At 35.8% G+C, this 14625-nt stretch overlaps 1 protein-coding gene across 4 annotated transcripts in view; it reads right to left on the bottom strand.

Moving 5' to 3' along the window:
- Nucleotides 1-14625, bottom strand: part of LOC109054847 (insulin-like growth factor 2 mRNA-binding protein 3) — a 34541-nt gene that overhangs the window by 12246 nt on the left and 7670 nt on the right. For all 4 annotated transcript variants that reach the window (XM_042745818.1, XM_042745819.1, XM_042745820.1 and 1 more), the window contains exons 3-7: nt 9947-9995; nt 3463-3514; nt 3299-3362; nt 1124-1402; nt 96-251 (exon numbers count right to left, since the gene is read on the bottom strand). In XM_042745818.1, the coding sequence (XP_042601752.1) occupies nt 96-251; nt 1124-1402; nt 3299-3362; nt 3463-3514; nt 9947-9995 (600 nt within the window). The remainder of the gene's footprint in view (nt 1-95; nt 252-1123; nt 1403-3298; nt 3363-3462; nt 3515-9946; nt 9996-14625) is intronic.

Below are 14625 nucleotides of genomic sequence, written 5' to 3'. Positions count from 1 at the left end.
ATAGTGTAACTGAACGTGCAACATGGTGTGTAAATGGCTCTGTAGCAGTGTAGTATGACTAATGAAGACCGATCTACAGAAACCGTATGACGCACAGTGTTTGTGTATCAGCACACATCTTGGTGTCGACTGCCTCTTTCTGCATGATCTCCATGATATTTCGACAGGCAGAACTGCAGCCCTCTGGTGTAGAGTGAACAGTGATGGGCTTCTCCGCTGCCCCTGCGTTCTCCTTGCGATGGATATCAATCCTGTGCACATATACAGTGTGTTATCAACTTGTTAGCGCAGTATGACCAAGTCTATGTTCCCTTCCCAGATGCCAATAGACACAAAAAGACACTTACACTCCTTGACATCAAGTTAACACAAAAGGCAGTATGTGTGATATACACAGAGGGTCAGTATGATTTTTTTTGGCCATCACAGGAATAAATTGCATTTTAAAATATAAAACAGGTTTATAAAATCATAACTTCACAATATTAGTGGTTTTATTTTGTTAAAATAAAAGCAGCCTTTATCAGCATAAGATATGGAAAAAAACAGTGTATATTTTTTTTGTTTGTTTTCCAATTTGAAAGGTGCCCATAAAATACTTGTTCTAGCGTCAATTTAGAAAGGGTTTCATATTTTTTCATTTTTAATTAATAGCAAGTTAACAGATATAGATATTTTAATTAAAAACAAGTAAACAGATAAAATTGGCAATTTTTCTTAGCTGCAATTCTAAAGTTGAGGTTTTTGTATTACGTTAGACGTAGATCACTGAGAATTAAACTTGAAACCTGACTTCAACATGGTTGACCGTCACTGCATGATTAACTTTCAACAAACCTTTTTTTTTTTTTTTTTTTTTAAAGCAGAGTGTTTCATTCACTTATTAGTTACATTATTTGTTGCTTCATTAACTCCTATATCACAAAAGACCTTGATAAACAGGTTTATAGAGCATTTTCAACATGCAAAAATAAATTAAGTGCTGATACTTTGCTTGTAGAGCCTTATGTGCTCAGTGTGAATGTTGTAACATCTTAATATGGATGCCAAAAAAAATATGTGGTGCTCATGTGCGCAGTGTGAAACAGGACTGTTTACAACTACGTACACAGGGCATTCTTACTTTGAGTGAGTCTGCTTGGTTATGTTGCGGATGGTAGCACCTTCCTTGCCAATAATAGCTCCTACAAACTGGGTGGGCACCAACATGCGTAGAGGCACGTCTGACTGTAGTTTAGGTCTTGCGCCAAGATTGGGAGAGCCTTGGCGAGGCGGGCCACGTGGGTTGAAACCTCTCCTGCCACCCACAGCAGGGGCATCCGCTGCAGCAGTCTCATCTGGGATATAGGAAACCTTTAGTGCGTAGTTCTCCATAAGGAAGCCATTTAATTTATCCAATGCTCTGGAAAAAACAGCAACAGAAGGATGGGAAACATTAACACATTTTTCATTCAACATTTTTAATCATGATGCTTTTGAACGCTACATTACAAGAACAAAAGCCATAATACAACCCCCGGCAAAAATTATGGAATCACCACACTTAAAATGTTCACCCAAAGTTTTGACTTTATAACAAAAACAAGTCACAGATGACAAAATTTTCAACACTTTGTGAAAAATACCTCAAACAAATTAAATTAAAACATTTTAAATAATGGAAAATACTTTTCAAAATCAAGTAGGGGAAAAAAAAATTATGGAATCATTTAATGGTAAGGAAAAAAAAGGAATCAGCTTGTAATTTGCATTTCTGAAATAAATACATATCTAAAAGGCTAATTAGTCAGCAGTTAAAAGAGAGTGCTTCTAGACCTTAACGAGCTGTTGGACTTAGCTAATTGAAAGGAAACATGGAGATCGGTCTGTTGAAACAATGGAAAGGATTATAAATCTCTTTCAAAAAGAAAATCCATCAGGTAGTTTGGGACGCAATTTAGATGTGTATTGTTGCGATGTTTGTTAGATGTTTTGAGTGTGTTGTTTATATGGTATGTTTGTAGTATGAAAAAATTGGGGAAGACCAAGGGAGACCTCAAAGCGTCAGGATAGAAAACTCAAAGCAATTTGCTTTTTTCATTAGTGAAGTCCATGCCCCAAAGAATTCAGGCCATCATAAAAGCAAGAGGAGGAGCAAAAAAATACTGTGTGTTTTGGTAGATGATTCCATAATTTTTTGGAAAACAAATTTTCATTAAGAGTTTAATATCTTTTTTAAAAAAACTTTTTTTTTTAGTTATGTTTCACATAACCAGAATGTTGAATTATTAAACAAAAATAGTTGTGTGATATCTGTGATTCGTTTATTTGTTATGAAGTAAAAAAAATTTGGTAAACAACAAGTGTGGTGATTCCATAATTTTTGCCAGGGGTTGCACATCCTACCTTTTTATTTTTTTATGTATGGAATATTATGCTTAGTTGAATAACACAAAATAAAATGGAAAGAATAAATAAACACCAAAGTACAACTATAAAGACTGCTGAAAATGAACAAAAATGAGCCTCATTTATGAATACATTTTTAGATTTCAGTAAATATTCATAACTCCAATCTTGCAGAATCTTTTACAGTTCATGGAAGAATTGTTGTATTACTACATTAACTTTTATTTTTTTTACTGTATTTTGTTCAAAACAATACTGTCTTTGTAAGTGCAAGAGTTATTTAAATATATATATAAAAATTAATTATTGGGTAATGTCACAATTCAGTGCAACAGTTTTGTGTTCTGAACATGAATAAAACCAAAATATTGCAAAGATTTAAAAGCATAGGTCCCCAGACACTAAGTGTGAATTCGAAAAACTTTTTCGTCAATATTGTCCATTTTTGGGCAATAGTCTAGGTGACTGAGACAAAGGGCATGAAAACCATCTCTGCTTTTCTGCTTCACTCTCACACAGGACACATGTAAAACTTAAGCGAAACTGATGGGGGGTTTAAGAGCATGAGGCTTAGACGTGATTGAATGCCAGAGCCTTTTAAAGCCACCAAATCTTTCATTGACATCCACTAGCGGATGGTAACAAACTCCCTATTGTGCACAAACAATTGCTGAAGATTCTTTTATCCAAGCCTTTCCATTCATTTTCCAGATTTCTTCACCAACCCCTGTGACTGCACTGCAGTTCTACTAATCAAACAGTAGGTGGCACTGAATGAGTTATTATAATTGCTGAATAAAACCAAATAGCAGTGCATGTGGAACTGACGGTCTCACATTTCACTGCGAGAAGCTCTGGAGGGGGTGGAGTGGTGACCGAGCCGGCCGAATCGAAGGTGGATGATACTCACTCTCTGGCTTGGTCCTTGCCAGCATATCGCACGTTGACAACAGCAGTCTCTGTGTCAGTGTTGACTGAGGAAAGACAGGGGGGGGGGGGGGGGGGGGAGATTAACTAATCTTTTAATATATGGATTACTACTTAAGTGACAATCTGCTGAGGAGCACATCCTACCTTGTTCACAGCTCTCCACTGAGCCGTACTGCGCTAACAACCCATCCAAAACCTGTAGGTGAAGTCAAGCAAGAGAAACTTTCAGACTGTGATCAAGACTAATGTGTAAGAGAATAGACATTGTGGTAGAGGTGGTATAACTTCAATAATGACCAGATACAACAGTCATACTGTCAAAAATGTAGAACAGATAAGTGTTAAAGGGATAGTTCACCCAAAAATCCTTTACTAATGCTAATGTTGTTTCAAACCGGTATGACTGATTGACTTCTGTGGAAGCATGTCCATGTAAAGAAAATCAGTAGACATTTTCAAAAATGTTAGTTTTTGCGTTGTGCACAAGAAAGCCATATCGATTTGGAACAGATGAGGGAGAGTAAATGACAAAAATATAAATTTTTTGGTCACTTCAAAATTGCAATGAAATGCAAGTAGCGACATATTTCATGGGCTTCATTAAGGAAATGTAAATATAAGTAATTCCATTTTTGCATAATTTGTCAATTCTATGCAACAGTTTATACAAGAATTGATTTAGGAACATTATTTCAAGGATTTAAAAGCACAGTTCCCAAGAAACTAAGCGTGAATTCCAAAAAAAACTATATTTCTCTACAGTATTGTCTATTATTTTGGGCAGTAGCAAGGCAACTGAGATGGTGCAAATGTGTGATGCACATCTGAAGTGTAAAGGAAAAATCGGTTGTCGACTGGATTGAGGTGAAGGCATTGCACAAAAATAAATGTAGATGGACATGTTCTTGCAGGGGCAGGACTTAAGTTTGAGCAAGTCCTATACATGTCAGAAGAGTGTAATTTTTTTTAAAATGAAAAATATGGGCAGATGAACGGTTTACAATAAAGTAATAAAAATTTTCATGCCAACTTTAAACTGTTTACCTCTTGCCAATTTGGATCTTGACCAAATATTTAAAATCAAAAGCAAACTAAGCTTTTGTGGAATTGCTTTCTATTTTTTAAAAAAACATTATATAGCCTCTCCAAATAAAGAAAGCACTGCTTTAAACCTTATTCACTGCAGCGCTTCACTTCTGCCACTCCTGCTCTGGAGGAGGTGTGCAAGTGAACATTAAACGTGTGTGTAAAAGCCTGTAGGCTTCCTTATACCCCAGCCCCCTATACGTCACACATACTAATGCCCACAACCCCCCTTACAGCCACCACTTCCCTTCTCCATTTCAAGCCATCCTATTGGTTGGCGTGTGCATTACTATGGAATTCCCAGCAGCCATTGGGCATTTCCAGCCATTGGCTACGGAACCAGTCAATCATTGAGTCCAGGCCAATAAGACATGGCTTCCTTCAATCGGGTGAAAGAGGAAGGGGCTGTGGTTGGCTTTCAGACACCATGCAGTGAGAAGAAGGGGGGAGGAAGTAGGGTTGACCTAAACATTCTGGGCGTCCACACATGGAATAGGCCTGCAGCTAGACGGGGCAGCAGGTTAAAATCCAGCCCGACTAAGCTCGTCTGAGCGTGGTCACAGCAAAAACACACATCCCCAATGCTACGCCATCACATAACACACACACACACTTCAAGATCTCAACATATGCCCACAGTAACAAGACGACAATACAAACACAAATATCTTCTATTTGAACAACTGGCAGGTCAAACTCGAAGAAAAATAAAGGGAGAGATTAAATAACTAAGTCTTGCTCAAGTAGGTACTTGACATTTTCGCAGGCTGACATCATTTGACTGCGGATTAATTTTGGGCTGAAATAAAAGGAAAATTGTGCTATAAATTTAGCATGTTTATTTGTAAAAACATGGGAAATGAAATAATTACACACGGTCCATTTTGTTTTTAGGTTAACATTTGGTTCATGCCAATTTGATACATCGTACATCTAAACAAATTCAATACATCCAACTGAAACTCTTGTGATATGTAGCATAAATTAAGTAGCACGTTTAAACAGTTTAACTGAATTTGCAAATAAAACAGTACCAAATCAGCATGTTAGAATGATTTCTGTGACACTGAAGATTGGAGGAATGGTAGCTGTAAATTCATTTTGCCAACCCAGGTATAAATTACATTACATAAACTAAAATAATAATAAAAAAAAAGGTAGTGATTTCTCAAAGTAATATAGGTTGTCACTATATTTTGTTCAAATATAAAATAGCCAAAAAAATAAAATCACACTGGCCCCAAAGTTTATACACTGTAAAATCTGCTAAAATGTTTTTTCCCCATATCTAGCTTTCGCTTTAACAAACAGACTACAGCTGAAAAGAAATCAAATTAAAACTGAGCCTTTATGACCTTAAAATTATTTTTCATCTACTGAACTGTAAGGTTAAATCACCACAGGTTCCCTCTGGAATTTCCAATGGCTTTTTAGCATAGCAGTTTCAGAAGGCTTTAAAAAAACTCACACTTTGTTCTATAATGGTCATATCAAAGCACAAACTCACACCCTTGCGGTACTAGCAGCAACTTCATAACTTGCATATAAAAAAAACAAATGGCGGCATCAAAATGCATGTTTGGAGGTATGACTATTTAATTTTGGATGAAGGACAAAATGGGAAGGTCTCCGTCTACAAGTCTTAAACTTGGAAATTCCCAAAGGAACACATGGCTCAAATTGTAATTCACTTCCAGGTTTATGGATTACAAACATATATATTCTATTGCTGAATAATACTAGTCCTACTAGTACTAAACTACAACAGAGCTTATCGCCACAGGGCAAACCTGAGTAGTCATGATTCATCAGACCAATCATAAATACTTCAGCAGAATTCAGCTGCAGATAACATGCAAAGCCATATAGTAAGCTAGAATGATCCATACATTTACAGAGGTTTCATTTTGTTATTTAATATACACATTCAATTTTAAAGGTAATATTTACAGTGCTAGCAAAGTTATATTTTTTTCCCACTCTTCTCCAAAATGTACTCAAATTCAGTGCTTAAAACATACAGAATCCATTCAAATTTTAACTGACACTTGTCATTAATGTAGTAGACGCATATGAACGCTGATTTGATAATTCTTATCTATTTACACCCTGAGCTGTGCAAACTGATAAATGTAAGTGGGAAGGACCAATCTGTGTTCTTACTGTCTGGTCAGAGATGTATTTAACTTTTTTGTATTGATTATTGTATTGATAAAAAAAAAAAAAAAAAAATTATATATATATATATATATATATATATATATATATATATATATATATATATATATATATATATATATATATATATAATAAAATATATATATATATATATATATATATATATATATATATAAAAACACCACACCTTCCTTATAAAAAAACATCCCTCTGGAAAATAAAAATAAAAACTAAACTAAAGGTTTATGGTCATTTCATTTTTTCTCAGATTGAGTCAAACCTAAATAAGGTTATTAAACCCATAGCTACTGCTACACACCAAGGCAACACAGAAAGCATGTGGCCATTAACAGGACAATTTCTTACACTATGAAACAGCTAGAGTAAGTGCAAAGAAATTAAACTAAATTCAGGGGTCATTAGACACTTTTAAAGGTTGAACTGTTTTGAACTTCACACGGTATAAATGCAATATTATTGGGAGGTATTCTTGCTGATGCAACCACATACAACAACAGAAAAAAAAGAAGTCATTTTTAAACGTCAAATAAAATAGAGAACATGTTCATGTGTTACAGATATAATGTTTTGTCCATTAGGTTATATTAACCATATAAAGCTTATTGCATCATATTTGATGTGCAAGTTTCTGAGGCCTCAAAATTATCAACATGATCAGTTTTGCTGAAAAACCTGTTGTACACAATCTACTACATGCATTCTGTCACCTGATTGATAGAATTATACTAAAACGCTTCTCACTTAAAGTACTCAGGTCCTGGTACACGTTTTTGCTGTGAAATGTTCTACTGGCTTTTAAAGTAAACAAACAAAAAAAAACTATAAATATTGTTAGTAATATTTTAGGATGAACAATTACTGGACTGAAGCAGCTTAGACTTAATTATCCATAATATCAGGGAGAAAAAAAACTGTTAAAATGTATCAATTATACATCAGTTTTTGAGCCTGAACGTTTATTTGTATATCACTCAATCAACACTGTATTGCACTGCTTAATATGTTTGCCCTTCCACAAAAACTACAGAGCTCTGATCATAAAACTAAGCATTTAAATATTATTTTAGCACATTATTGGGAGATATAACTGATATTTATATGAAACTCATGCAAGTAGTTTCCTATACGGTAATAAAGACTTCACAGATTTGTATTACAAGCTATCAGAATTTAATCTTACTTTTTGGCCACAAATATCAGCAACTGCACCAAATTACATATTTTTGCAGTTTTGGGCCTCTTAAAATTAAGGAGCCATATGAACCATAAAAGCCTCATGTATCACATTTAACACTAAAAAAAAAAAAAGAAACAACAACAAAAAACCCCACCTTTTTGTGTGTAAAGTTTCAATAAACAGCTCCATTAAAAAAAAAGAAAAAGAAAAAAAACATGTCAGCTTTAACAGAGTTAAACATAGTACATCATATTGACTAGGAACACTTTGCTCATCATGATCGATACATTGATATAGCCTTTAAATTAGTCTCAACGTTTCTTATATTGTAGCTTTGGTTTACTGATGGCAAACAATCCCATTTGACTTTTACTCATTTTACCTGTAATAAAATATGCAATAAAGATGACTGCTGCAAACAAACACAGAGCCCATAATGAATAAATGTGAGGTAAGGGGGAGCACATTTAAGTGAGCAAATAAAGAGTTTGCAGCTCAACTGTATTAAAAAGCCCCAAATTGTGAATATGAACCTCACTAAAATATAAACCAAATAATACAAAGACAAAACAAGCAATTAATGGTCTTAGTAGACAGTTCAACAACTTTTGCCTCTGTGGAAAACTGACCAGCACAAGTTTATCTAGGATGCCCAATTCCCTCCCTGGAACGTGACACGTGGAATATTCCTCACATACAGCCACAAAACCAGAAACAAGGCACAAAACAACACTGGGTCTTCACAGTTTTATGACAGGTGCCATTTCACATGGATGTAGCCGAATTTCACATATGATGCTGCGACTCTGACCAGCTTTGTATGTTACCAACTTGCAAGGAATAACCTCAATGCAGTCAAGATAAAAAAAATAAATAAAAAAAAATACAGTTTTAATAAACAGAAGTGGAAAAATATGGTTATGGTTAGTAAGAAATAATTCTGTAATATTTCCAAATTTACCTGCCTTTGGCAGGTGTTTTAAAAAAACTGTTTTCACTGTGTCCACATTAGCTCTCTTAAAACTCATTATTTTGAGTTGGCTAGGGAAAAAAAGATTAAACATAACACACACACCAGAAGCTCCCTATTATATGACATGTTGCTGACTAAATCTATGATGGAAAGCACTGCGAGTGGCCATTTTAATTGTAGTTATTGTCGACTCTAATGTTTCTTTAAATCATTACATTTAATTCAACATCAAGGAGGTAATGACCTACCACTGTAATAATACATTTAAAAGTAACTGGTAGTTGGGAAGCCCCCCCAGGTCTGATTTTACATATAACTAGGGGGACTATGACTAGAACCAGGGGGTCTCAGCCCCTCCCAGCTCCCCTAGTAACTCAAACACTGGAGGAATCGGTCATGGACGGAAAAGCTGAGGAAACAATGCCAGAGCACAATGCAGTTTTGAATCTGAACCGATTCCTATGATCAGAGCACTTTTGTGGACTTCTGTAAGGCTCTATACACACAGCACAACAGGAATGAAACGAGAAAGGGGGACGAGCAAAGCGAGCATGTTAAGCAAGTTTTCAAAGGGTCAGTGAGAGCTTGTCTCGAGCTCAAATGAAAAGCAGGAGGGCAAAGAGCGGTGTACTGAGCCGTACACGCGAACGCGTCTACAGATAGTTTGATCTGATAAGTGAAGTACAATAACAATGAGTTAGTATGTGTAAAGGGGATTTTTTTTTTTCAGCTGAACATCATAGGATTTTATTAGATCTGATCTAAACTAGCATCCATACTAAACCAGAAAAGACAGATATTCATCATCCATCCAGAGAACCAATAGCATTTTTCATTTAACAAATCACACGACGAGCCTTCTCAAAGCTTGGACTTAATTCAAGTCACACACCTCTAAAACGAACACGGACAACAGGCTACCTCCTAAAACACTACTTGTAACATCTGATTGAATGAATATGAAGGATAATTGCTTAAAACACAAAAATGGATTTATTGGAGAGTGTATGCGCTCATTTGGTCCAAGATGTTAAATTCTAGGACATTACTCAGGAGGATTGGTGGCTCAAATACCAAGGTTTCTGAGGAGTAGTGGTGAGCAAGCAAGTCAAAGTATTACTTTCACATAACACCTCATACATGCCCCTTCACCTTCGAGAATTGGGGGGGGGGTTAGAGAAATCTGTACTTACTTCCCACTGCATGTGAGGTGGGATATTCCTGATCTGCAGCTTGCAGCTCCTGCAAAAAAAAAACAGAGTGGTCAATGTAAAAAATTAAAAATGCAATAAATCACACAAGTCAGGCATATTTGGATTTAAATGGTCCAGATTCTTACAAGCCACATTCACTTTTGTGGGGAAGAAAAAATAAAATACATGTTTGTCTGTCATTCTCACTCGGTCTGCACAGTGTATGTGAACGTCCTGATGACGTATCCTGTCCGTGCAAACATGGTGTGCAGAGGTATGCAAATACATATTTGTGAGGCAGGTAGGAAAGCCAATTAAAACGCTCGGACCAAGCGTTTTGATTGGACAAACATTTCTTGCTCCTATGCCTTCCACAGAATATATAATACAAATAAAATAGATTTAGACCACTTAAAGGGGTGCTATTATGCTTTTTCACTTTTTAAACTTTAGTTAGTCTGTAATGTTGCTGTTTGAGCATAAAAAAAGATCTGCAAAAGTTACAAAGCTCAAAGACAATTTAAAAGGAGATACTTTATTTAACAGAAATCACTTTTCAAAAACTACAACGAATGACTCATTTGGACTACAACGCATATTTTCCAGGATTTGTGATATCACAAAGATCGACGAATGGGACGAGACCTGGTTGAGCTGCACTAGAGAAGACAACAAGTGTTATCACTATGTCTTAGACACGTGTTCTCAAAACAGATGAGCTTAGAGTGGTTAAAATCATCCCAGTTTAAATCATGCTCAAATTGATTTGACGCAATATTTAAACTGATGCTCGCAGCAGGCATCTATAGTGAGAAGCAGGACATTTCCCAACCAGGCTCCGAGTTCTGTCAATCACAACACACACTGGCCCAGCTGACCAATCACAGCACACGCTGGCCCAGCTAACCAATCACAGCACACGCTGGCCCAGCTAACCAATCACAGCCCATCTCTTATTCCAGAAGGCGGGCCTTCATTTGTACAGGAACTATTCCAGCCGTTCATGGCAGACTGGGGAGAGAGGTGTTGTAATAATGTAAAATATGTGAAAAATAATGTGTTTTTGAACAACCTAGTATGAGAGCCTGTTCTAGTACACCCCCAAAACAAAATCAAGACATTGTAAAAGAGCATAATAGGACCCCTTTAACTTAATGATTGCTATAGGGATGTAAAGAGACTTTCAACCAGCATAACAAAATGTTTCTAAAGACAAACGCCTATTGCACCTTGAAGTCTGACTGGTGGCACCCAGTAGAGGAAGATTTGAGTAACATCATCTCTATAATGCGAACTACTAGCTCAAAACGAAAAATGAAAAAAAAATGAAACTGAAACTTGCATTCTGAAAATTATAACTGATTTACATTTTTTAAAAAAAAAATTCCAATTTCAATCCATTTCTTGGATAGATTTTGACTTGAAGACCTTCCACTTCCCTCTTTGCGATTCCACGATGAGTGCAATATTGCCTAATTGTCAGTGAACTATGGCTCTGTGTAGTAAATGCCGCTCCATCTGAAAGCAGGTAATGGAGATTTACTACTAATCATGGAATGGCTTTACTCACAAGATGCGCATGACAATCGCATGCGATTAATTGCACTGCCCTAGCTAAAGCTACATAATATCCCCAATAGGCAGTGCAGTTTCAACATATAGACCTTAAAAAAAAAAACAGTGTTGTGCAATTAGATGCATTAGTTATACATTTATATGTCCAAAAGAAATTACCCTGATCATATAGTACAAGTATTTGCAGGTTAGTGAAATATTAGCGAACAATCAATAATTTGTCAAACAAGAGGGAAGCAAACTAGTGATTTGTGAGCCACTAAGCCACCAAAAAAAAATGTACTGGAGTTAATCAACTGGAGCAAACACAACCTGGGATTTGTATTTGGAGACCAGGTACCAAACCATAACCAGTCCACTAATAGCACCCATGAGACTGATTGAAATTGGGGTTTATATATCAAGTTAATTAAAGATGCACTAACTGGCCCGCTAGGGACCAGAATCAGCCGATTTTCTGCATGACTGGGGACTGCCCGGCCGGTCTCACATCTTGCCGATTACTTTTTTGACATCAAAGGTATGCTCACATCCACATGTAAACATGTCAGCAACGTGAGAGAAGACGACACAAAATCTGAAATTTGTAATATGCATAAGGCCAAAGTAAAGTCCCGTTCACACCAAGAACAAAAACGATATTAGCGTCCACACCAATTAACAATATCATCTGTTTATTCTCATCTGCCTCTTTAAATTCTCAAGCTCTTTATATCAGGACTGATTCTGATTGGGTGTCAATGTTTTTATTGTTCATCAACTGGAAAAAGTCATTCTGAAATGGATTCTGTCGATATGGTTTCTCTGTGCCTTTGTTATAGCTGAGGTGTGGACTCTGCTACTCTAATATTGAGAACAAATTTTTAAACTCTCTCCTTATCGTTATCTTTACAGTTATCGTCCTTGGTGTGAACAGGCCTTAAAACCATGGTGGAATCACAGGGCTCAATTAATTCTTGTCTGGGACAAGTAGATCTTTTAAAGGGGCAAGTGAGAGAATTTTACTTGCCCGACTGGACAAGAAGCGTTATTACAGCGTCAATAAAAATGACTAGGGAAACATGGAATTTTGGCCATGTATGAGACAGACTGATGCAGAAATCAAAATAAATAAGCACAAGAGCACACACAAAGTAGTTCACAGAAAGTTATATATGCAAACTAAGGTCGAAAAAATTATATAGGTAAGCAATAGGCTTGCCGCGATAGACGGTGCTGATGGTGATAAAGTTGTTAAGCTGCAACACCGGTTACATCACTTGCCCACCGCGGCACCGACCCCCACCGTCGTTTTGATTTTTTTTTTATAGTAACTAAAATAATTTAGTTCAGTAAAAGAACAGACACTACAACTGAAAATTGAACGCAGCTGCCCAATGCAGTCGCATCACAGATCAGATTTCATTTATCCAGTGTGGCGAGCTGACTAATAAGAAGAGTAAGGTGAGACAGACAAGACGATGGCAGATGATTTAATTGAAACAAATGTAAGAATTTGATGTGAAAGATGACATACATTTAAAAAGGTTTCTAAACGGTGGGAAACGACATCTGATTTTTTACAGCAACTAATTTCTACCTCTTTCCAGTCACAGAGCACTTTATTTTGAGAGTTGTTTAAGTGAGAGAACATCTGGAACTTGTCCAAATTGGGGGAAAGTGTAGTGTTTAATAATGTGTTTTATTTAAATAATTTCTAGCATTAAAAAAAAACTAAAGTAGATTGTTTGTACATGCGGCAAATTACAGTTCTTAGAAAGAAAATCGTTATTGGCAAGTCACACTTCCAAGATGATAAAAATTTGGAATTGGCCAAGAAAATTGCAATCAGTGTATCTCTAAAAATAATTGACACAGAAAAGCTGCACATCATGTTTATGGAAATATACCTGAAAGGAGGTAATCAGGTACAGTACAGTAAAGGGTGAAAGTCCAACTTATTAAGTGTACATATCAGCATAATTAACCTACGTGCACATGTGTACATTTCCAAGCAAATTACAGCCACAGAAAGGGAAAATTAACCAATTCAACTAGGTAGAAAAGGGTGAGGCCATTTAAAAGTCTTTTTTGACAGCGGTTTCCTTTAAAACTCACTCAAAGTCCACTTCACCTTGGAATCTCTTATCAAGCGTTATTTAAAAAGGCGTCAGCTTTTCACAAAAAGCCTAAAAATTCCCAAACAAAGTAAAATCTACAAACTCTTACCAATGTTTTTTTTTCCCTCTTATATATGGTAGCTGTCAAACACCTTGTGGACTCGTATCTTGATTCAAACATCCCAAAGAGAGGGGCAATACTGGTGATTTTACACACGCATGTATGTGACCAACCCCAGGTGTGCGTTAATTAACCTTCAGTTGTAGATGTAAGACTGATTTTGCATATCTAGCAGACAGATAAAACCTAAATATACAAGAGGTCATAATGTCTGAGATATCTGGCATACTGCCACGTCCCTTGATTTCACAAATGCTGACATGTAGATAATGTGATAAATGTACGGTCAACTTAAAGGGGGTTTTATATGACGGAAAGGCTGAGTTCAGACATTATCAGGTGATGTCTTTATTACTAGAAATTCATAATTCTACACAGTCTACTAGGGATGCACCAAAATAATTTCTTGGCTGAAGCCGAACAAAATGAAACACTGGGCCAAAGGCCGAATACCTGAACATGGTTTTTCACATTTTTTTTTTTTCACCATTGCTAAAATGTGCTTTTTTACAGTTTTGTCCTGCTTTTAAAATAAATTTTAAAAAATCAATTACAAAACAACAATTTAAAAATATTTACTTAACACTAAACATTTTGTTTTCCATTCTAGCAGACAAAGCACAATTTAACTTAAAACTGATAAGTTAGTAAAATTATATTTTTTGGCCATTTTTTGGAAGAGACTTCTTTTAAAACATTAAAATATATTACAGATCCCAATTTGTGAATGTTATAATATATGTATTAATAGAGCTGTTGTAGGGTAATTATTATTATTATCATTATTATTGTCTTTGTTTTACAGAACGACAGTATAATTACAATACTATCATTTATGAACGTCAATGGAATTGTTGCTTTTTCTCAGCTTTTATTTTGGCAGA

This window comes from Cyprinus carpio, chromosome B19 (genome assembly GCF_018340385.1).
Source record: "Cyprinus carpio isolate SPL01 chromosome B19, ASM1834038v1, whole genome shotgun sequence".
Lineage (NCBI taxonomy): Eukaryota > Metazoa > Chordata > Actinopteri > Cypriniformes > Cyprinidae > Cyprinus > Cyprinus carpio.
This window is presented reverse-complemented; position numbering and strand designations above follow the sequence as displayed.